At 45.8% G+C, this 23,162-nt stretch overlaps 1 protein-coding gene across 1 annotated transcript; it reads left to right on the top strand.

The window, feature by feature from the left end:
- The first annotated feature begins 1,604 nt into the window (after nt 1–1,604).
- On the top strand, nt 1,605–22,382 carry LOC135900727 (tyrosine-protein kinase receptor torso-like). Its single transcript, XM_065430268.2, has 13 exons — nt 1,605–1,700; nt 2,759–2,835; nt 6,237–6,405; nt 7,155–7,375; nt 8,560–8,671; nt 10,505–10,638; nt 11,731–11,965; nt 12,888–13,111; nt 13,583–13,664; nt 15,485–15,549; nt 15,717–15,931; nt 17,146–17,283; nt 22,104–22,382. The coding sequence occupies exons 3-13, from the start codon at nt 6,261–6,263 to the stop codon at nt 22,234–22,236; spliced, it is 1,704 nt and encodes a 567-aa protein (XP_065286340.2). The 5' UTR covers nt 1,605–1,700; nt 2,759–2,835; nt 6,237–6,260; the 3' UTR covers nt 22,237–22,382.
- The last annotated feature ends 780 nt before the right edge of the window (nt 22,383–23,162 follow it).

Below are 23,162 nucleotides of genomic sequence, written 5' to 3'. Positions count from 1 at the left end.
AGCCCGATGACGCATATATCTGGTGGTTAGCGGATATTACGCGAGTCCTAGCACATCGCGTCGGTGATATTTCGGCTTCTGCGCGCAGCCGTGGGCGACGCCCAATCTCGGAGCTCACGCCGAGGAGACGCACGTTTTAAGTCCTGCGTCATTTCCGGCGAGAGGTAATGACGGCGTTTTTCAGATCAGTTTTGTTATCAAAACATCTACTTTTGCAAGCATTTCATTACGCGTTTATTTATATTTCAACATAAAATTAATCATTCTCTCTTTTTCTTTCACTCCCCCCATCGCCCTCCCCACGTGTGGGGTAGCAAACCAGACAAAGTGTAATTGACCTTTGTGCCTTTCTTTCTTTCATTCCTTCTATCTTTCGCTCTCTGTACCGAAGCTACTCTAGATATGCACTATCTGAAACTGGGCTTTCTTGCGCGGCCCAAAATTTTGTTGCAGCCAACTTGCGGAAACTCGTTGTCTGGCCTGCCTTTTCTAAACAAGGGCACCGACAAAACTTACTTTCGTCGCGACTCACTTCAATTACAGCACATGCAGCCTGAGTATCGCACGGTAAGAAATGATCACAACAGCATGTATACTTGTGTGCACAGCGCTATCAGGGACTGATTCCTGTGACAGACCTCGTCGACGAACAGCACCAGTTTCGAGTCACTGTCGTATCCAAGAGTGGGCCACTGAGCCAAGCCAGGACAAGCCCATGGACTTACTATTCGGAGAGTAAGCGCATTCAAATTTCTTTTTTACCATCCTATGTCTTCTTGTAGCAGTACTCGCGTAATTCTTTTTTTCAATTCGGGGGATTAGTTGCAAGGCGTACGTAGCTAAACATTAAACAAGAAAGGATAACAAATATACTCACGCGACCATTCGTAATGCAAATACTGCAGGAATAAATTTGCGCATTTCTTGTCTTTAGTCCAACAGGCTTGATACCCTGAAACATTACGCCCTAGGTTGGCCTCTCTGAGTCTCTTGTACTCAATATTCCTAAGCAGCTAGGGCACATTCAGAAAAGATTACGAGTGGGCACCGTTGTTACGAAAACCGGGCACTCGCGACCATTTCCACGGTGCTGAGTTGTTAGATTCTAGAATGCGCATACTACAAGTTAGGTGGGACTTAGGTGTCTGAATTTCTCAGCGATTTCGTTATCTAAAAGGGCCTCACGCTTACGTGTATTCCCAAAGACATTGATTAAATACACAACACTATGTGTTTGGGTTACAGCCTGTCTTTTTCCTGCGAGGGAGCGCTTGCGGAGCTGTCCTTCAGTGAGTTTTTTTTTTAAGTTTGAAAGTTTGAAAGTTTATTTAACATAATCAACGTATACAATTGCAAAGTACACACTTTTGGGACCCAACAAATTTGTTAAAGGGTCCCTACCGATTGTTATCAGGGAAAAAACACTTCTATGGCAGCTGTTCTTTTTTATACTGCAAAATCACACAAAACCTATATAGCTGAAGTAAAACAAGAAAATACAGTAGTAGGGAACATTTCACAAATGAGATACATTTTTCTAACAATTTTCTTTGTTACGTCATCGTGTCGTTTTTCCCACGAGTCTACTTTTATCGCAGATGTCGCTATACCGGGTGAACCACTGAACGTCGCCGTGTCCAAATCGACGCCGGACGGCCACTTCATCGTCTCTCGGCTCACGTGGTCAACGGGCGACAAGTGTAAGCGTCGGAACGGCGATAGCGCCTCTGCATTACAAAAGCTGGCCCGAAGCCAGCGTGATGCGAATACGAAGCCCAGTAGGCCTTTGATGAACATTACTCTCAAAACGATTACCATGCACGCAGCTGTCACGTAGCAGCATGGTTGTAAACTGAATGAGTCTGCCCTCTTTGCGAGAAGAAAAGCAGCTAAAGAAACACTCCAGGTAGTACAAGAAGCACGGGGATTTTCGGGATAGTTACACAGCTGGGGCTTGTAGATGGAAATTAGGCGAAGTGTGCTCACCGTACCAGCTGTGAGGCAACTATAATCTCCAGGGGCCACTGCGTTGGTGGACTGCTGTCATGGTGAAAATCTGCCTTTCTGCAGTAGCCCGCATAGCTCCAGCCTCGCCGTGTAACCTAGGATAGGCGTTTTAATATGGCGTAAACGATGTTGTATGTCACGTGTAAGCCAGCGATGTGTAATTTTTTGTTCCGGGAGAAGGCTACAGATCAGGTAACGTACAACAAACAACTACAACAAAAACAATACAGTTCTATTCTGTAAGTTTTCAAAAGAATGCACCCCCCCCCCCATATGATCCGCAATTACTCCTTCAGTATATTTCTTATGTACCATTCACAAGGAGGTGCCAAATAAGCCGTGAGCTAAGGGACCCCGTTCCGTATGTTTCCATACAATGTGCTCATTTCCAATAAATCAATAAAATTTGTTAAAAAAGGAACAGTAACAACAAAACCGGGGTTTGGAATTGCGTTTGCGGAACCATCCTTTGAAACCTCTGATATTTCCTGGTTTTGCGACAAGAACATATGGCATTGATGACTGGTGTAGTACCATATTTTTGAAGACGTTTACCAGATTAAAAATAAGGATATTTTTTGGGGGGTCTTCTGCTTCTACACCACGAGGTGCATATTATGAAAACTATCTTTTTTTTTTCGTTAAGTGGCGAACACACCTTACCTTTATATTTGGTAGACATTACATTCCTTTAAAACCTTCGCCTAGCCCTCTCTATGTAATATTAGGATTGTGTGTTCGTTTCCTCCAGATCCTTCGTGCAACTACGCTCTTGACCTCCTGCCGGACAAGTGGAATGTCCCGCCTTCTCATTTTATACTTTCGAAGGTACGTCTTTCGGAGTCACGCTCACAGACTACTGTTTTGGGAGCAGTTCGCGTCCTTCTCTAAGCCTTGCGAGAAATGAAAAAAAAAAATCGAACGAAGGTGGCAAGTTCAAGCGCGTGCTGTTCACTCGCGTTTTCCATGTCGTGTGCACGTGCGTGTAGCCCGATGGAAAATGTGGATCTGCAAAGCGTGCTTCTCCACAATAAGGGGCTTTGAGAGGAGATGCCCGCTTTAAGAAGAAATTCTGCGCTACCGGTTACCGACTGCAAAGATGCCACCGCCCGATCGGCGGCAGCGACCTAAGAACTTCCTGTGGGAAATCTCTGACAGTCAACTGTTCTCAAAGTGCTTCGTCTTAAATTCTATCGTAGCGGCTCTTTTGTTGTCCCGTTTAAGTAATAGCGACGACACTTTGCCAAGAAAAAGAGTTATCCTGTGCTCAAGTTAGCAGGTGCTTTTTCTTACGCGTTTAAATACCAATAAAGACACTCCACCTGTCCTATATCTCCAATATTCACATGTTCTTGCGTACGTCATGACGTAAATGGTGTATGAAGGTGTGGTTAGGCACCGAAGCAAATTATTCCTTTTTGAGGCGTCCCACATTGCGACTTCAGCAATATGCGTTAGATATATCTAATATAGACTTAGCAATCTATACTAGATGGAAAGACCTGAGGCCTTTGTGTATAGCAAAAGTGTCTCTACTGAAAGGTTGCTACTCTTCTTTACGTATCTATGTGCGCGCGTTCGACTAAAAACGTTACCATGACAACGTTAAGCCTGGTACAAACGAAAGGAAACCTAAACATGCATCAGGCTGGGAGAATACACTCGTATGCTTGGTCAAGCTAACTCGTTTGTATGCAAGGACCACGAAAAGAGTCGTTTCTTTGCGCCGCAGGTGTGTGCGGCTCTTCCAGTGGCAGGTCTTATTCTTTTGTTGTTGCCTAGCCCTACTTTTACTTAAGTAATTCTAAAGACCGTATTCTTTTATTGATTAATGAATGTCAAACAAATGGTGGCACATTCAGGAACGCTGGCCAACGCATCTAAGACGTCCCTACAGCACATACCTGTTCTTGAATTCCAGACAAATTGGAAGGGAGGGCAGTAGCCACAGTTGCTTAATAAGTAGATCACCGTACGCGTCAAACGCAGGCCGTAGTTACGGCGGCATATTGATTTCTTTACAATGTAATTATTTTTAGTTTCCACAAAACGGAAAAAGCTGCGCCAAGCTGGACTCATGAATTACATTTTTGGAAAGCAGGAAATGTTTATTCTCGCGCGCACAGTGTTGATAAGACAGAAAAGGCATTGAAAGGATAGGCACGTGGCCGACAACATCGTGAAGTTTTCACATTAGCTGCTCCTAACATCACGAAGTTTTAAACCGTCTATTCGTGTCTCGAAAGCAGCATATCGCTAAAAGAATTACATTTCATTCTGAAGAAACCAAAAAAAAACGTATCTTAGAAAAAAATAGAAAACCTTTTCCGTGATAAAAAGCCTCGAACGCATTAGATAGTTTGACATATATGACGCAAGACTGACAAAACCACGCTGGGTTTTGTCAGTGTTAAGTACATTGAGTAAATTAAGTACATTCAGTTAAGTACCATAGCACATTCGACTAGTCGCTTTAAATTGCCCAAGAGCGCTCTAGCAGGGCCGTTTACATTGGCCTTGTCGAAATCGATGGCATGAAAAAGTCGCAGTTTCTACCGGAAGGCGTAGCATCGATTGCGATAACAAATACAAAGGGCCGTATGGACTTGTAAACATTCGCTTACTAACTGAGTAAGCACAGTGCCACGCGCACACAGGTAAACATGAATACATCTCGATGACCATGAAAACTCGCTGTCAAAACGCTGGAGTGAGGAAGCGCGGCAGCAGCAGCGAGCGGTGCTACCTCTCGCTTCAACGCGAACTAAGCGCGGAAAGCACAGCGCATGCGAAGCTGCCAGCGCTCGGCGTCCACATCTCAGATTGCTTTGAAGATGAGGCCCACGCGACCACACACTTTGCCCATGTCGCAGATCGCTTTCAAGACGCCCGAACTTTGGAGCCGTGCGCAGCAGCCGCCAAAGTAAAATGCCCGCCCCCTTTCCCACCAGGGTCCCACACCTGCCCCCGGTGCCTCGCGCGGGAGGGAAGACGACGCGTTTCCTCCCCGCTTTCCTCCTCGCTTTCTATGGACATCACGGCGACGGCGACGGCAGAAATGCGCCTGCAGTGTCCATTTAATTGCTATCGCAATAAAACATTCGCCTGGTTAATTCAGGGCGTCGCGCTCACGCTCAGGGCGCTTGGAGGCGCTACCGAGATTGGATTGGATTCCGATCACGTGCCTGCTCGAATTTCTGTGCGAGCAGCCGAACGTTAGGCTCAGGCAGACTTTCTCTGGCTTCAATGTCCACAGGGCTCCGCGCCACCGCAAACCAAGTCGGAGCGCGGCAGTAACCAGCCGAATAACGCTCTAATGCAGTGATTTTGGCTTGTTGGTAAGCCATCGTGAGGCTTATAGCGCGTGAAAAGACAAGGGCGAAAGGAAGACCTGACACACACAGGAGCTAACTGTATATATAACTGTAAAAGTTGTATATATGTATGGGTCCTTTGCTCGAAATAAAGATTGTTGCAAGTTAGCACCTGTGTGTGTCACGTCTTCCTTTCGTCCATGTCTTTTCACGCGCTGTAAGCCTCACAGTCGAATAAAGTTATGTTGCGCTTGTATTTAGTGTCTTCAGACTAGTGCTGCCACTTGCACCAAGGCAGTTATGAGTGACGAAAACACGTGTCTGCTATCGCAACTTCTCACGTGACGTGACAGTTATTTGAGTACAACATTCTGATGTCAGTGCATGCGCATGAGTGCTCATGGTCGGCGTTTTTTTCAAGACAAGCTAAGTAGCAAGTGCTCATTTTTCCCTATCGCGTGTCTTTCTTTCCACGCTACTTCTGCTCTCGCCTTTGCTGGAAACTTTAATCTCTCTTTAGCGATGAAGATATACACACAAATTTAACTCTCCATAGCCATTATTACATTTAGATTAAATAAAAGAAGGCCATTCAGCCACGTGGTTTCTTTAATGTTTATGTCGAATTTACCTCGTAACAGTCAAACCAAGACGACAAGCCGGACCTAAAAGTGGAATAAAAATATCTAGTATTGTTATTTTTTTCGTTCCCCTGCCTTTCTCCTTCTAGCGCCTTTCTCCTTTCCTTACGGAGTATGATGTAGGCGAATATTGCCACAGCAGCAAGCTTACCTGCTTTTAAATAGAAAGCTCTCTCTCTCCTACGCGTGGTTGTTACTAAAATCGATGCCCTCGGGTACCCAGAATAATTTTCACACCTATTTTCGGGGGCGTTTATTCCTTGCTGCACTGCAGCCGTACGACGTTTTCCACTACGACATGCGTGGACTCAGTTTTGACACCAACTACACGGTGGTCCTGCGAAGCACAGACACCACGGAGAAACTGGCCGGTGGCGCCGTCACTGTGTGGTTCAAGACGCCCAGCTGCCTGGACTGCTACCAGTTCAACTTCAGCCTCTGCGGTGAGCAACTGCGTGACCTTCGAGATCTCGTGACGCGCGTTGGCATCGCGCAATCTCAGAGGCCATCGAAACAGCTATGGAGTTTTCTCGCTATGTCGCTTACCAAGTAAAACCCGCTGGCCCCGTTTATGGGAGTTTCTGAAATGCGACACCGAGGCACACCGAGGGACAATGGGGGTGATATTCCTGACAGTTTCAACTTCTCTCATTTTGTGAAGTTCCCGCCACGTCCCCATTTTGACCCAATTAGAGAGGGTGTAACCGTAATGTGAGCCATTCAAAGGTGACAAAAAAGATTGCGAATTTGACAATATCGCACCCTCAGATGTGGCATTCCCGGCTTGGCTTGAACGTTGCCTAGTGCAAAACGTTTTGATACGTTTGGAAGCGAAGCTTTATTGAAAATAATTCATCGTTTGTACCCTGTAACACGTGTTCAGTTAACGTTGGTTCCCACCTAATGTACGAGTAAACGAAGAGAGTGAAATTTCACAACTTAAACCACTCGCGCTTCGGCCGACAGCCTGACTTGGACAACATTCTCTTGACAATGATAAGAGTGCTGTAGAGTGGCGCATGCGTAGAGCACAGGATTGCGCTTAATAAACGCGCGTTTTCTGAGCAAACCTTAAATCACCAGTGCACCATCGTTCCTCACGTGCCACCTCTTTGCGCGGTGATCGAGAATCATTACTGACCGCGACGTTCGTGTCTGGTGGGGTCTCACTGGGTTGTCCTTCCCCTCCCAGCTCCCGGACCCCCCAGCGAACTGAAGGTGCTCGAGGTCCAGCGTCCATCGTCCACTTGGGTGGCGCCCCCCAGTCGTGGCCTCCGGATCGCCTGGTCACCGCCGGCGTACGCCTCGGAGGAGAACCGCGTACTCGGCTACCAGGTGACCATCGAGGAGGAGCGCTCGATCTTCGACATCCAGGAGAAGCCAACGCGCAGGATCAGGCGCACCGTGGGTGCCGTAAGCGAGATTTCCTCCTTTTGCTTTTGTTAAGTCAGCCTTTTATTTTATTATGATCCTTATTATTGTTATGTCTTCTTTCTTACTTTTTTCGTTTTTTTCTTCCTTCCTTCTCTCTACCTTCCTTTTTTTTCCACGCTTGTTTCGTTTTGTCTTCTCATTCCTCGTTCCTTCTTCAATTTCTTTACTCTGTCATTTTGTTTCTTTCATTCCTCTTTTCGTTACTTCATCATATAGGCTATTATTTCTTTTTTCTGCCATTCATGGTGTTATTCCTCCTGGTCTGCATTTTTGTCATCAATCAATAAAGTATTCATTCACTCCTGTCTTTCCTTATCCCCTTTAATTTTTCTTGCATTATGGATGCCTCCTTCCACTACATTCTTTATTCATTCAAAGGAGCATTCAACCTTTTCTTTCTTGGGCGAAATGCGAAAACACCCGTGTGCTTAGATTTAGGTGCACGTTAAAGAACCCCAGGTGGTCAAAATTTCCGGAGTCCTCCCCTACGGCGTGCCTCATAATCAGAAAGTGGTTTTAGCACGTAAAACCCCAAATATTATTATTATCATTATTATTATTTTCTTTCTTGAGTATATTTCATTCCGTGATCTCCTGTTATTTCCTTTCTTCATCCGGAATTTCCCTCTCTCGTTCCTTGTTTCACTAGGTTCTTCTTTTCGTATCTTTTTCCTCTCTTAATTTTGTGCATGTCATAATGGATTGTATTACCTCGGTTCTTCCTTCATTCACCCCAGTATTTTTTTCTTTCCCCATTCTGCTCTACTTTCTCTTTTTTCCTTTGCTCATCAGCGACGTTCTTTCACACGGACGCGTCCAGTTATCACTTTTTGTCATGCCTTGCAGCGTACTGGCATGCCTTGCACGCCAAGTTCGTCAGGCTTCAATTTCGCACCCTATTGTATTTCCCTTACTTTGTTCTTCTTTCACGATTTAATAAATAAGTGGCATCATGATGTGTCTCCTGTGTTTACGTGTTTAATGTGTCTATATTGTCAAGGCAAGTCGTTTTTTCCCGGAATTTTTTCCTTTGGTCCCTACATGCTTACCTAGAATGTCAAATTAAGACTTGGTTGATTGATTGAGTGATTGATTCATTGATCGATTGGTTGATCGATCGATATTTTTCTCATCGGCTCGCTTCTGTGATTCGGCATGGCCAGGAGACACAGCAGCTGAGTGTGTCGGAGATCCTGGATGGCGCCCTCTACCGTGTGCTGGTGCAGGCAGAGAGCCCTGCAGGTCTGGGGCAGCCGGCGATCACCAAGTACAGCAGTAAGTGTGTGTGCGTGTGTGTTTTAACGAGAGAGAGAGAGAAAGAGAGAGAAAGAGAGAGAAAGAGAGAGAGAGTAATCTTTTATTGGTGCCAGCAACCGCAAGGGCGGACGCGGCCTCCCTCCACCTGGCAGACGGCCGAGATCCCCTGGGTGTCAGCGACTGCTTCGGCTAGCACGTCCCAGACCTCTGAGCAGCAGGGTCTCCCACTGCTGCCGGTTTTGAATTTCACAGCCCTCAAAAGTAGCCACCTTGAGCATGCCTGTACAACCATTATGCTTGTCTGGCAACTTCGTTGCATGTTGGATCAGACCCGCTCCTCCCCCATCACGGTGTCTAAGAAAAGTTAAATTATGGGGTCTTACGTGCCGAAACCACTTTATGATTATGAGGCACGCCGTAGTGGAGGACTCCAGAAATTTCGACCACCCGGGGTTCTTTAATGTGCACCTAAATCTAAGTACACGGGTGTTTTCGAATTTCGCCCGTCACGGTGTCTAGAACACGTGCTCAGAGCTAGCGTACTGCGTCATAGCACCGTCACTTATTCCCATTCCCTTCGTTCTTAAACGATGCCATGAATGGAGCTGCTTTTCTGTCTCGTTATAGTCAGCACCACCGTAGCTGAGCGTTTCCGCATATTACTCGCCAGCGTAATCTAAATAACTACGGCTTCTTGTGCGCGAATATGATCATTTGACATTTTCTTTTATGTTGATTTATTTGCGCGTGTAATGCACTAATGCAGTTGCAAGTTGTTTATTTGATGACATTTCTATTTTCTCGTTCCGTTCTCTTGTGCAATTTCGCATCTTTCTTAAGTATCTTATTACAACCCATTTTTTTCTAGTACAATATAAGCCTTGAGGATACAATATATAAACAAAACAAGTAAATAATGAAAAGCTATACATACAAAAAAGGTTAGAGCCAGGCGGACATAACTACTGGTCGATTATTCTGTAAGATTCCACCTCGAGGACTGCCCATTTCGGCAGCGGCTGATTGGCTGGAGCGGTACCCACAAAAAAGAGACTGGCTAGGGTCGCCTGTCTCCGTCTCATATCCAGGAGTTTTTAACATTCACCGTGCGAACATGCGTAGAACTTCACGTCAATGCCCGACCGTAACTCGATGGGCAGAATTCCTTGAAAATCATCTTTCAAAAGCCGCCCGAATTTCAACCACTTTCAGTTAGCAGCGTCGTGATGTTACACCCTTTTATTAACATGCCGATTGATATCCGTAAGTTTCTCGCTGCGTCATCGCAGCACTTTATTACTGGCCAATACAGTCCTATAGCGCGGCAAATACGTTACTCCTAAGTGTTGAAAATGCGCACGTCAATAGAAGGGAGCACTGTCTCGACGATGTTTACTGAAAGTTGCTGAAACTCGGGAGGTCTTCTGAAATGAAATATATACATATTTATTAAATTCTGCCTATTGACAATGAAATGTCGCGATAAGCAAAGGACGAGAAACAAGCACGACGCGAACGCTTTCTCGTCTCTTGTTTGTCGCCCTGTACTTCGTCAGTATGGTACACCAACCCACTCAGCATTCGGTACTGCCTGTCTCCGTTTCTGGACATGCACTCGGACAGCTCCAGCCAGTCAGCGTATGTGTAGTCAACTATGTGGGCTCCTACGACATACCCCCCTTGGTTTCACTGTATCTCCTGAGATAAAGTGAAACCAAGGGAAGTATTATATATCTATATAGAATAGTACAACTGACACTGTGGTTCTGGTGTACAAGTCAGAATGAGAGTAATTAATGCGTGTACACTGCTTTTCTCCTGGCAAGACCACTTTTATGTTCGGACATGCAGGGCAGGCAGGGTACAGCACCGTGTTGTTGTGGAGCCTCGGGACCTGCGTGGTATTCGTGGCCGTAGCCGCGGCGACTGCCTCACGGTACGTCGTCCATCAGCGGCGACGCCCGCCAAAGGCAATCTCCCAATGGGTGCGTACATTCACTGGCACGTCGGATCTCGCGCAACTTCTAGCGAGCATCTTGCGTAAATTGTTCTTTCCGTTCTACTGGGTTCTCTCACACATCGGTTGATGCGGAGAAATTGATATATAGAGTACTTTGGCTACATTTCGTATCTCCGTTCAACAGAAATAAATAAGCAATAAAACGAATATAAAGTAATGAAAATATTACATTTAAAGTAAAAACCGTATTTTCAACGGCACGGTAACAACAATATTACGCACTTCACGTATCAGAAACGAACAGGGTGAAATACGCTTTAAGAATTAGAAAGGCATATGTGGTTATAATCTTTGTGCAGTCTTCGGTGTTGTTCGTTCCAGATTCAGCAAAGCCCCAGCTGGCTCCGTTGCCAATTTTGCTCGTTCCATTGAGATTCAGTTTATTTTTTACGCTTTTACGCCTTTTACGTTTTCGGAGGCCATTTCAGCCAAGATTCTTGCAGTACGAGGGGCGTCAGTGGCTATGGCATCGAGCTGGTGAGCGCTACATCACCTGCTCAATTCCCAGAGGAGGCGCCTCCACATTCCGGTGGAGGCGCAATGCAAAAGAACACTCGGACATGGCCAGCACTGTGCTTTGGGGTATGCGGTAAAGAACATGAAGGGATAAAAAGTTACCGGAGCCCTTCACTTGGACGCCCCTCGTAACTCACTTTGCACTTGCGGGACGTTGAACCCTGCCATTAGTTTTTGTAGGCCCTCAGCACTAACACCCAATTAGTAACTTCCTTTCACATGTGTTGCTTATCTTTTAGTAACGATCGACTACAACACCACCAAGGCTCGCTAGGTCGGCAAGCTTCTTCCATAAACATTGGTTGACGTTAAATTTAGGTGGACTTTAAAAATCCCAGAAAGTAAAAATTTATCCACTGAATCCCCTACCCTACAACGTCTTTCCCAGTCCCAGTGTTATTTTCGGACATTGGGAGATAAACCCCACGAATGAATGAATGAATGAATGAATGAATGAATGAATGAATGAATGAATGAATGAATGAATGAATCGATCGATCCTGCCTTCCGCGGCCATATAATCGGGATCCCGCACTTGCAGGAGCTGGGTTCGTCGCCAGCAGCCGCCAAGAAGTCCGCCGATTCAGAGCTCGAGTTCCTGCAGCTTCGCAGGAGCGCTTTCCGCCTGCTGCACAGGTCCTGGGACACGTACGAGATTCCCTTCGAGACGCTCGAACTGCACGAGGAGATCGGCCGCGGCGCCTTCAGCGTTGTGCACAGGGCTCACGTTTGGGTCGGCAAGCTCCGCGAGACGGTCGCCGTCAAGATGCTCAAAGGTAGGACCCATCTTTTTCGATTGTTTCGACGCGCATCATCCTGCGCTGCACTTCGCTTTACCTACACGCCCACTTATTCTCCTTCCCCAGTGGGTGGCGGGGGAGTGAGCTACATAAACGGCTGCCAAGGAAAGCAGATGTTGTCCTTACGAAGACAAGTCACCTTTTCTAAATGTAGATGCCAGAAACATTCCTTTTCGACCACTGTGGATCACTGCAATGAAAAAAAATTAAATTATTGGGTTTTACGTGCCAAAATCACTTTATGATTATGAGGCACGCCGTAGTGGACGACTCCGGAAATTTCGACCACTTCGGGTTCTTTAACGTGCACCTAAATCTACGTACACGGGTGTTTTCGCCCTCATCGAAATGCGGCCGCCGTGGCCGGGATTCGATCCCGCGACCTCGTGCTCAGCAGCCCAACACCATAGCCACTGAGCAACAACGGCTGGTTAACTACAATGCCTCCATGTTCCCTGAGCCTCCTTCTAGCTTATATTAAAAACAACCTGTGGTCATTTATATCGTTTGCGCATTCTGTCTCACGTAGTGACCGAGCCCCAGTTAGGGCAGTGCTTGACGTAACCCTTAATGACACTTGTCATTAAGGGTTACGGACTGGATTCCAAGAGAAGGGAAGCATAGCAGGGGGCGGCAGAAAGTTAGGTGGGCGGATGAGATTAAGAAGTTTGCAGGGACAACATGGCCACAATTAGCACATGACCGGGGTATGGGAGAGGCCTTTGCCCTGCAGTGGGCGTAGCCAGGCTGCTGATGCTGATGATGATTGACACTTACAAAATGAATTCAAATATGTTGTGTGGGCTGTTCAGTCTCTGTGATTTCGCAGACCAGTCATGGCGTATCATAGCTGTGACGGCTTCTGTGTCATTAAAATCTGAGTGTCATTATTGCACAGACCTGCCGACGTCCGATGAGAGGAGGGACCTTCGGCGAGAGATTGAACTCCTCAAGCTTGTGGGTAAGCACGCGAACGTGGTCAGCATGCGAGCCTACTGCACGATGGGTCCAAGGCTGGCGCTGGTCGTTGAGTACTGCCCACTGGGTGACCTCAGGACGTACCTCATAAGGACCAGGGCCCGACTCGGAAAAGGGGAAGGTACATCTGGTGGCGGACATTTCGTGAGTGCAGCTTTTTTGTGATTCGGATTCTACGGGAAAGTTTTCAGGCTTGGTGCTCCGAAGTGTCGCGGTTCGCTCATCCATTAAGTGACTCACTTGTTCATTCTCTAATTCTCTCAGGCACCTTCCCACTCAGCCCTTGTGATCATTGCATTGACGAAAAGCTAACCCAACAAAATGCCCATTAGTCAAAGAGTTGGTTTTTACTACGCAACGTTTAAAGGGATAGCCACAGCTAATTTTGTAGATTTCACAACATTGTGTATGCTCACATGACCTCGAAGTATTGTAAACATTAGAACGAGGAATATTATGTTACATAAATTTACAATTGAACAAAGCTTATCAAATCTTCGACTTATTCTGTCCTGGCATGAAACTGTGATGTCTGGCATAAAGTTATCGCAGTCACGAACTCAGTTCGCGCCTGAAAGACTGTCTTGTGTTCAATATTCATCATTGCTCATGCAGGCTCATGAAAACGGCTCGGATAGTGCTGATGTAGGTTTGTTCAGTATATCTACAACAAGCACCGACTCTGGAATTCCAGAAGGTACGTTTCAGAAATCTGTCACGAAAAGTTGTAGAAACCAAAGCCTATTTGATCGTGCAGGAGGTTGTCAGCAGTGTTCAGTTCAGTTCGGCTTATTGGATGTGTCACATAAGTAATATGTGTAGCCAAAGGATAGAAATCTTACAAATAAGCTCACATATTTTTGGTAGTCGCTGTTTCTCCCATCAATTACGTTGAACAGACTACAGAACTTTTGGTTTGTTCAGCAATCGGAGCACATCACGATCATGCTATCTACTGAGTATATTTTGCTCAAAGGCTGTCATCGAACGCGACTAGATTAGTGGATACCAGATGTGAAGAGAGTACAGCACATGATCACCCGGACAATGGCATGTGCCACGTCTTCGAACCAGCTACGCTTATTCAAATGCTACATCACCGCTTACCACGCCTGTTAAACACACTCATGCGCAATAATATCGATGTCACTTCCTGTCCTGTTTTGCGTTTGTTTCAGCGAAATTTGATGGTGATCGAATTTGCTCTTTCATGCTGCTTTTTGCAAATTGCTGCTTTTTTCCTTATGTGTGAACTGCGGATCGCTTGATCTTTTGCCGTGTTTCTTCGTATATTGAAATTTTATTTTTGCCTGCACAAGTTGATGCCAACATTGTATTGTATTGTAATGTACTGTTATTGCTGTCGGTACTGAATCAGTGTCTGTGTCGACTGCTGCTGCCCTCAGACAGGGTTTTAAGGCCCGTCAAGTTGCTGTGTGTAACTTTTTCCTTAAATCCCCCATAAATTGTATGTTTATGGAAAATAAATGCAATTCATTACATGACCTCCAAGTTCACTGCGTACTCTAAGAAGAAACCATTGATCGTAAGGTGGTTCAATATACCATGCTTTGTAAGCCACTGAGCTTTGCTATACGGCTACATGCTAGTTGCGCTGTGTCGTGCAATGCTATTGACATGGTTTTGACGCTTGGGTGTGCGGACGGTTGTCATGACGTCAGGCCTATGTGGTCAAGGCTACGTGATCTGGAAAGGTGGTTGCTAAAATGAACAACTGAAAGAGCATCGCAACAATATCTACCAGAAACATTCAGAATTTATTGACGTTCCTATCACAGTGTGACTTTAAACGATTTTTTGATATAAGCATATAGCTGTCTCCAACAGCCGTAACCAGTTAGATACATTATTTAAGTGGGACTGATAACTACGTTTTGTTATTTCAGTGTGTTCTAACTATAAATCAAGCTAGCGGATTATGAACTTCAATTTTTGGGAACATGAATTGTTTATACAATGGGCATTTGCGGCGAACATGCCTTTGAAGCAAGGTTTACGTCACCGGGCTATCAGCCTCGTTTATTATGCGCTGTGTATATGAAGTCAAGACGCCACTTACTTGCTCTAACTGTTACGCTAGCATTGAAGCATGAATAGGCATTTTCTTTTCATCTGCACAAAATTGAAGCAAAGTAGACAAAGAGTAAAAATAAATGCAGCAACATAACATTCATTTGAAAACGTTCAAAGCGTGCTGCAGATAACCTTGGCTCTTGCTAACGATCCAGTGATTACCGCATGCTCTGCATGCTATGTTTGGCACACATAACTTGTCAAAGCCCATAGACGTATACCGTCAGGTAGCACACATGGCGGGCATTGCTGGTGGCAGTGGTAGGGCGGCATCACACTGTCAGTTCGAATTGGTCACACAGCGATTGTGAGCATGGTCCATAAGAAGAAGGAAGGAATAGGACCGGTGTCAGTTAGATGCGCACTTTAGCCATCAGTGTTCGTAAGAGTTCTCACAGGTTGTGCATGCTTTCTTTTTCTCAGATCTTGGAGAAGTGCCGTCACTGCTGCATCTTCTGTCGCTGGCACGGCAAGTCGCCCAAGGAATGGTGAGGGATTTGTGTGCGAGTCAAGCGCGGAGTCTTGTGAATCAATTGCACTTGGGATCACGTGCTCAAAGTGCGGCCCTGGAAAGGTTAAGCTTGTAGAGCTGATAGCTGATTTGTCTGTCTGTCTGTCTGAAGCTGGCCTCCGTTCTGCTCTGCATGAACTGCAGGAGTTCCTGTCCTCGAAGCGCGTGGTGCACCGCGACCTGGCTGCCCGCAACGTGCTGCTCGTCACCGAACACCATGCCAAGATCGCCGACCTGGGCCTCTCTAGGGACATGTACGAGGAAGGCCTGTACCGCAAGCAAGGCGCCGGTCGCCTGCCGGCCCGCTGGATGGCACTCGAGTCGCTCTCCCACATGACCTTCAGCACCATGAGCGACGTGTGCGTGAGAAGTGTCTGTTCGCGTACTTTCACACTCGTCGACAGGATGTTCGTCAGAAGCTAAGATGTTCGGAGGTTTAAGGATAAGGGAATCATCCGGCCAACAATGTTACTGGTGGTAAAGGAAGTAACAGCTAGTACAGAATCGGACGTCTCGCGTGGTAGTAGTTTCAATGTGGCGGTAATCGAAGCATGTGGAGTTGGTTTTAACACCGTACAAATGTTTATTACAATGTCAAAAATTGAGTATTATTCCATCAGTGCACTTTAGATAGCATTTCTTCACATGGCTCACATCCCCTTTCTTCATCAACAAGACTCATGACGTCTGTTGGCTTCTGTGGTTGATTATGGCCTTTATTTATGTACGTCAAAACCATCTAAGGGGGCAGCGTAGTCTTCGAGATGATAGCGCACCACAATAAAAAAAAAGGCAAATCGCGGAGTCATAACTTGGGCGCCAATTCCAACTATCTAACCAATTCACTGACTGACTGGCAGATACATTATTCGATAACGAATGAGCTAAGTACCGATTTAATCTGTATCTAACTAGCCACCGATTTCGACGTTAACAAGACTGATTCGAATTTTATTATCGCTTGTGGGTTTTACTGATAATACACAGCGATATGCGAATCCAAAGCAAAAGCAAAAAACATAAATGCCGGGCTTACTTTGTATTATTTTCTCAAATAAAGCGTGTCAGTGCGCGCATCAATGAAGCGCCCATCAGAGAGACTACGGCTGTGACAAGGTTTTCCGGCTGTTGGGATCAACACTGTTACCACTGATATCTCCCGCACAGTTTCCATTTTTTACCTTTCTTTATCTCCCTACTTTTGCTGAATAAATAGCGAGGAGCTCGCGCTCGTCTTGCTTCCGTGCACCTGCGCAGATGTTAGGTTTTGTAAAAAGGAAAAGGCCAGAACGGAAAAGTTGTCGCCCAAGTTACAGTAGCACATAGTTACACAGGAAACTACAGTAGCTTCATGCTATACACTGTCGTTTCTTTTGTGATCATCTTGCACCTGACAGTTTAAGTTCGAGCTACTGCAGAGTAGGTGACAATATTGCCGCTCGTGAAAGTGTATTACCCTTTCAACTTTGCGCAGAAATGATACGCAAATAAGGAAGAACAAAGTAAAAGACACGGCAGGTCTGCATCGTTTTCGGCAACGGCAATCCGCTCGCCTCTTTCCCCTACTGTCTAGGTGGTCCTTCGGCGTGCTCCTGTGGGAAGTGGCGAGTCTGGGCGCCACGCCTTACCCTGGCGTCGCCAACCACCAGCTGCTGGACCTTCTGACGACAGGCCACCGCTTAGAGAAGCCCGCCAGTTGTCCACAGGAAACGTAAGAGCACGCGTTTTTCTTTTGGGGGTCTGTCTCATTCGCAGCTCGTTCGTGCAGTGCACAGTTAACGATGACGAGAGTAAGCGAGGCCATCAAATTAAATTCTGGGGATCTTAAACGCCAAAATCACGATCTAATCATAAGACATACTTTAGTGGGGGACTCCAGAATAATCTCGACAACCTGGGTTTCTTAGCTGCATCCGAATCGAAGTACACAAGTGTTTTTGCTTTTAGCCTTATCATTTCTGCATTTCCTCCCCAAGGGTAGGTCGTCTATCGTGTGCAAGTAGAACTTCTAGCCAAAGCAGCCGATAAATTTGTCAGTTCGGAAACTTTTGTTCAGTTTGCCGCGTGTGTAGTTCAACTTCTGGCTAGATGAAACAAATGTCCATAGTCTCATGATCTCATAGTCTCATGGTCTCATGGTCTGATCTCATGGTCCCATAGTCTGTCTCTTACACTTCTCTTTTGCATAATGAATCCTTACCAACTAGCTCAGCTTTCTGTTGTTCTAAGTCTCATGATAATCGTTTTAAACGGTGCACCATACATTTTAATTGCAATACACAAATACAATGTTCATGAAAGGGCCAAATTCTGACCGCTTCCACGAATCACTAGTCTTTCGCGGCGCAGAAGAAAAGCCAGAAAAAGAAAGAAAACAGCAAGACGTAGGATTGAAGTCATTAACAGTGATCGAACGAGTAATTGCTCAGGCTGCAGCCAAAGCTTCGACATTGACTTTGTTGCAAACGTACTGAGCGCGACAGAGCGTCAACTTTGAACTGTATTGAAGCACGTAGTCGAGAACAGAGATGTAAGGGCCAGGAGAAAACCCGCGAAGATTAAAATAAAGGAAAGAAAAAGGTCTTCTTCAAGCTTTCTTCAGCAAAGAAAAAGTGGACCAATAAACCTTAAAGAAAAAACACATAAGAAAAATCAGAACTTATACATGTAGTTATCTGCTGTGCAGTATACAATACTAAAAGCGACGACTATAAGAAAACGGCAGCACAGTTTTAAAGCGTCTTCTTTCTACATATAAAGCTTTCAGTTTCGTTTGGAAAACGTAGCCTACCTTTCAGACGTAGCAGAATACAGGACGCCCTATGGGTCATTGTTTGGAGAATGTTCATAACATTCGTAACAGACTCATATAAATAAACATTTGAAAACACGCCGGCGTACAACGATCAGCAAAGTTAGGGTGAACACGCGAGCGCGTGGCTGCGCCACGGCTATGCCAGGTGGTAATACCGGCCGGGTAAACGAGAATTGCTTCACACGAGCGCCATTTTTTCCCCTGGTGCTTGGTAGGCCAAACTCCGGTGTGAGAAAGGAAACAGAGTCAAGCGTGCTGCCATGGCAACGGTTCTGTTGATGCGCGAGGGGAAACGCCATCCAGATTGATGTCACTTATGCGCAGCATAAGTCACGCATAGTAGAACTACTGCAGCATGTCTATGCGACACTTAGCAGAGGAAAAGATTTCTTACAGTACACTGTTAGCTTATCTTTCAGTACAGTGTACACACCACACAATTGCGCGACCACACCTACGTGCTCCGGACAGACATTTATCCTTGTCCTTCTCTTCCTCTTGCGACAATGGAGCGTCACCTGACACTGCAAGAGTTGGTCTGGGCTCACATGATGCATCAACTTCTCTTGAGCTTCCTTCTGGGTAATTTGGGCAGTTCCTTAACTTCGCTGACTTGCGATACCTTTGTGTGTCATCTCTCAGTCGATGATGATGCCCGTGGTCTCTGGTGAGTATATTATCCGCTGTTGGCCTCGCTACGGCAGCGCAGAACTTGTAAAGCTAGATACATCATGAGAACATCTTGTGAGGTCAGTTGGCGAATTTTCGCCTCGTAGCACGTTGTGTCAAGGAACACTACACACAGGCACACAGGACAAGCGCAGCGTTCTGTCTATGCTTGAGTGTCATGTTCCATTGTAAAGCGAATTCCATTGGCGACAAAAGCGTGCCGTATGACATCGCGTCACATTTATGGAAGCACGACATGAAAAGTCCGTTCATTGTTAAACGTATGAAAGCCCGTTCATTTTTAAATGCGATGAAAAACAGAACTGTTTTCGTAAAATGGTACTTTCAATCCATGCAGGTCAATTGTGATTATATTTGGTTGGAGGATTTGAAGTAGAAATATGTCTCCAAAATTTAAACGATGTTCCAAGTTTTAGTGCTGCTATTCATTCATGTAACATCTTAAGCAGTGCTGGTTTCTCAATAGCTGGCTGAGAATAATAGGCATCAGCTTTCTAGAGACAGTTTTCTTGATCGATGAAATTTTTTTATTACTCTTGTAAAGGATTCGGTAATTGAGCGTTTTACTCGGCTTCACTTTTCTGCAAGGTGCCCGTACGAGGAAAACTACCAATAGTTTAAAGGTGCTGGAAAACTGAACACTGGAATTTTTGTTCCAGAATAATTTTCTGCTATAATGTGGCAAACAAAACCGGTAGAACGCGGCAGCGCGGGGCAGGAACTGGCTTTGCCGCATCGCACACGGTAGCGTCAAGTGCAGCGCGACGTTTCACGAACGTGAATTCGGTCTTTGTCAGCGAAAACTCTTCGGCGTTTAAGTTTAGCTTGTAATCTGTAACATCGCACACCGCAGACGAGCAAGCGATAAAGAGAAACTGATAAGCACGCGGTTTCTTGGCACACGCGGAGCAAATTTCGCTGCGTAACGTCCCATGGCTCCCGGCGCCGTAGCAGACGACGTGGAAAAGGCAGCGCTCACCGTGCTCATAGCACTTGCGCCGTACCCTGTCAAGTGGTTTCTCTACGAAAATAATGAACTACGGAAGCGCAGGTTCGCAATCACTAATAACTTTTTTTCTTTACCTCCATCGACCAGGGATGGCTCTTCCGCTCCCAACAGAAGTCTTTTGACCGGGTCGGCGTAGTCCCTTTATGTGAAGTCCGCACACAGATGGTAGCGGTTGTTACATTCTGCTCCCATGTCAGGCCCGCCAGGACTCCCCCATTAGCGTAATTTCGCCATAAGTCAGATCTATACCGCGTGGTCATGATTAAAGAGCACCTAAAAGCGAAACCAAAGTTGAGAGCACGAGTTGAGAACGGCGAAAACGTTCTGTTGTCCAAGGCACAGGTTAAAAAGAAGTGCAGCTCAGTCTTCGTGCAGGTAAATGGAACTTCTTGTAATTCAAAACGTAAACGTTGACTGCTGCGTAATCTTTTTTTGCTTCTACCATGTTCATGAACATTCAAAGGGGATAATGTCACAACAAAAAACTGGTCCCCGGAATGCCCTCTAGCGGAGCCAGTTTGTGCAGCAAGCATTCAAATATCTTCGACAAATATAAATTACAAGTATTGTACTCATGAAAAAAAATCAAGAGCAAGCGATAACGTATATGAAAGCGACATTCCCGTTTGCCCGTCAGCTAGCATCAGTCGGCCCATGTGAAACTTTCAACAAGTAGCTTCAGTTTCTTACAAAACGGCAGCGAAATGCGCCGCGCCAAACTAAAGAAAGATATTCACTTGAAAACAAGTGTGGAAGACCTTTCGTTTCGTTCTATAGCTGTTTTGATAAGGATAGCGCTTGTTTCTTCATAACGACTGCAGAAAAAAGTGCTTACCGCTAGTCCATCTGGAGACGGGAAAAATTTCGCCCTGCCATTCCTCCCCGAGTCGTAACACGACACAGCCGCGCAGCATGCCTTGTGCCATTTCCTCACAGTTTACGACATTGCTGGACCGTTCCGGGGACACAGAAAGGAAATATTAAACTGCAGACCATACGAAAAAACGTGCACGTCCCCAGAAAGCGGCAGGAGCAGACGAACATAATGGCAGCCGAAGTGATAAGAGAGAATGCGCCGCCCCTTGGAGCAACAACTGAAACGACCAAATAAAGATATAAGACGCCGAAAAGGAAAATAGCCAAAAGCACATATTTCTACACGCAATTGCATCACTTCGCTTTACTGCTATATAGGTTGAAAAGATAGAGCCACACGTGCAAAAGTTATCGAATTTTCCTTTGGCTACCAGTGTCATGGCGACACTTTGTTGCCAATACCGAAACTAGCCCCACTGCTCGCCGACTACTAAAACTGGGCGCGCTGGATCAAACTGTGCTCACAACAGTGTTGTAGGAGCAGACTCGTAGCTGCGAAGCTTGCCTTTCGTTTGCGCGTTGTGTGTATATGGCTTGCGAATGCCCCACCCTGAAGTGAATTAACTACTAAGACTCAAAGAAACATTTCTCTTGATGGGAAGAGATTTGGTTCCCTTCGCGAAAGGCTGGAGGTAACAAGAGGGACCAAATTCCTTTTCAGCGATGGTAAAGTTAACTGATGCCTTTGTAGTTCATGAAGGCTCAACTTGGCAATCGAGCTTTTACGTGCTTTACCGGTTCCCCATGACAGCGATATGGTAGTGAAGAATTTTCGTGAATGTTGCACAGAGGTCTGTCGAGGCCAAAAAATACAGCAGACGACACGCTTTCGGGCATCTGCGCAATTATCGAATGTAAGAATTATTTTTCATTGCTGGTATAACCGAAGCTATAAGTTCTCAACATGTTGTGAAAGAGAAACAGGAAAAATAAAACCACCTATTCTGTTGCTCCCGCTCAACATTTTCGGAAATGTTGCAGGCCCAGTCGAGAGGGCTGTCAGCTGCAACTGATGTTGACAGCCTAACGACTATTCCAACTTTGCATTCTGTGTCACTTATGCTTGTGCTCAAGGGGCCTGTGCTTATTTTGCCAGTGTGATCGTTCCCGTTTCAATATCGATTTCGCGGCTTCATTCCAGGTACGACCTGATGACTTCATGCTGGAACGCCATCCCCATCTGCAGGCCAACGTTTTCGGCGATCGTGAGCAAGCTCGACGAAATCCTGGAACAGTCGCAGGGCTACTTTAACTTCAATACGGAGTCGGAGTAGCACGGCTTTCCCGTCACTCAGTGCAGCGGCAGCCATTTGACGGTTCTCAAGTTCAAGTTGCATAAAGCACGGTTTCCGTGCACAAGGACTGGAGCAGGACGCACCAGGACAGTTGTGGCAACACAAGTACTACTCTTACTTTAGTTGACTGCCATTACCGATATGAAACCTTCTGTTAAGCTTTCTTTCTTCTGTTATTTATCGCTATTTCTTGCTTTGCATATCCATCTACATTTTCTCTTCAGAGAGATTGAACTGCGTGCTTCAAGAAAAATAAACTAATATTTATTGTGTTACTGGCTCAGGTCTAGAGATAGGTATACCAAGACGGGCACACGATTGAGAAAGATATTATGCAGCCCGAGACAATTATTCGCAAATACTGTGGCGTTAACTTTCTTTGCACCCTGCAGCGCTGTGTTCGAGAACATTAGCCGTAATCTTGGGCACCTTTGTAAGCAAATCGGCACCTGAAGTACTCCAGTTGAACTAGTCAGACTGTCCGACTGGTTTAACTGGAGTACTTCAGCTGTCCGCCTGGAAAAATAAAGTTTGTCTATCTTTCTCGTGATGTAAAAAAAATGGAAGTGTAGTTTCGAGTGTATTTTACCCCACAGATAAGTGCGCCCAGCAAAAAAAGTAGTAATTTTTGTGGTGCCCGCTACACGAGAACTAGGCAAATGTTTGCGCTGTGTTCACCACACTGTGACCCGATAAGGACTCCAAGGACAAAAGCTCGAGCGATATCGCTTCCCCAGACAAAGGAACAGTCGTCGAAAGGGTTGCCTAGGTCGAAGCTGCTTTAGCGGCCGCAGACCAATGAATACTGACTCGTCGTTACTTCGACTTCGATGTATTGTAAAATATTGATTTGCGGGTTATACTTAAGCTCTTGTTCATAGCTGGGCGCCGCATACACAAAACAC

The sequence above is a fragment of the Dermacentor albipictus genome, chromosome 8 (genome assembly GCF_038994185.2).
Source record: "Dermacentor albipictus isolate Rhodes 1998 colony chromosome 8, USDA_Dalb.pri_finalv2, whole genome shotgun sequence".
Taxonomy (NCBI): Eukaryota; Metazoa; Arthropoda; class Arachnida; order Ixodida; family Ixodidae; genus Dermacentor; species Dermacentor albipictus.
Note: the sequence above shows the minus strand (reverse complement) of the source record. Positions and strands in the feature narration are given on the sequence as shown.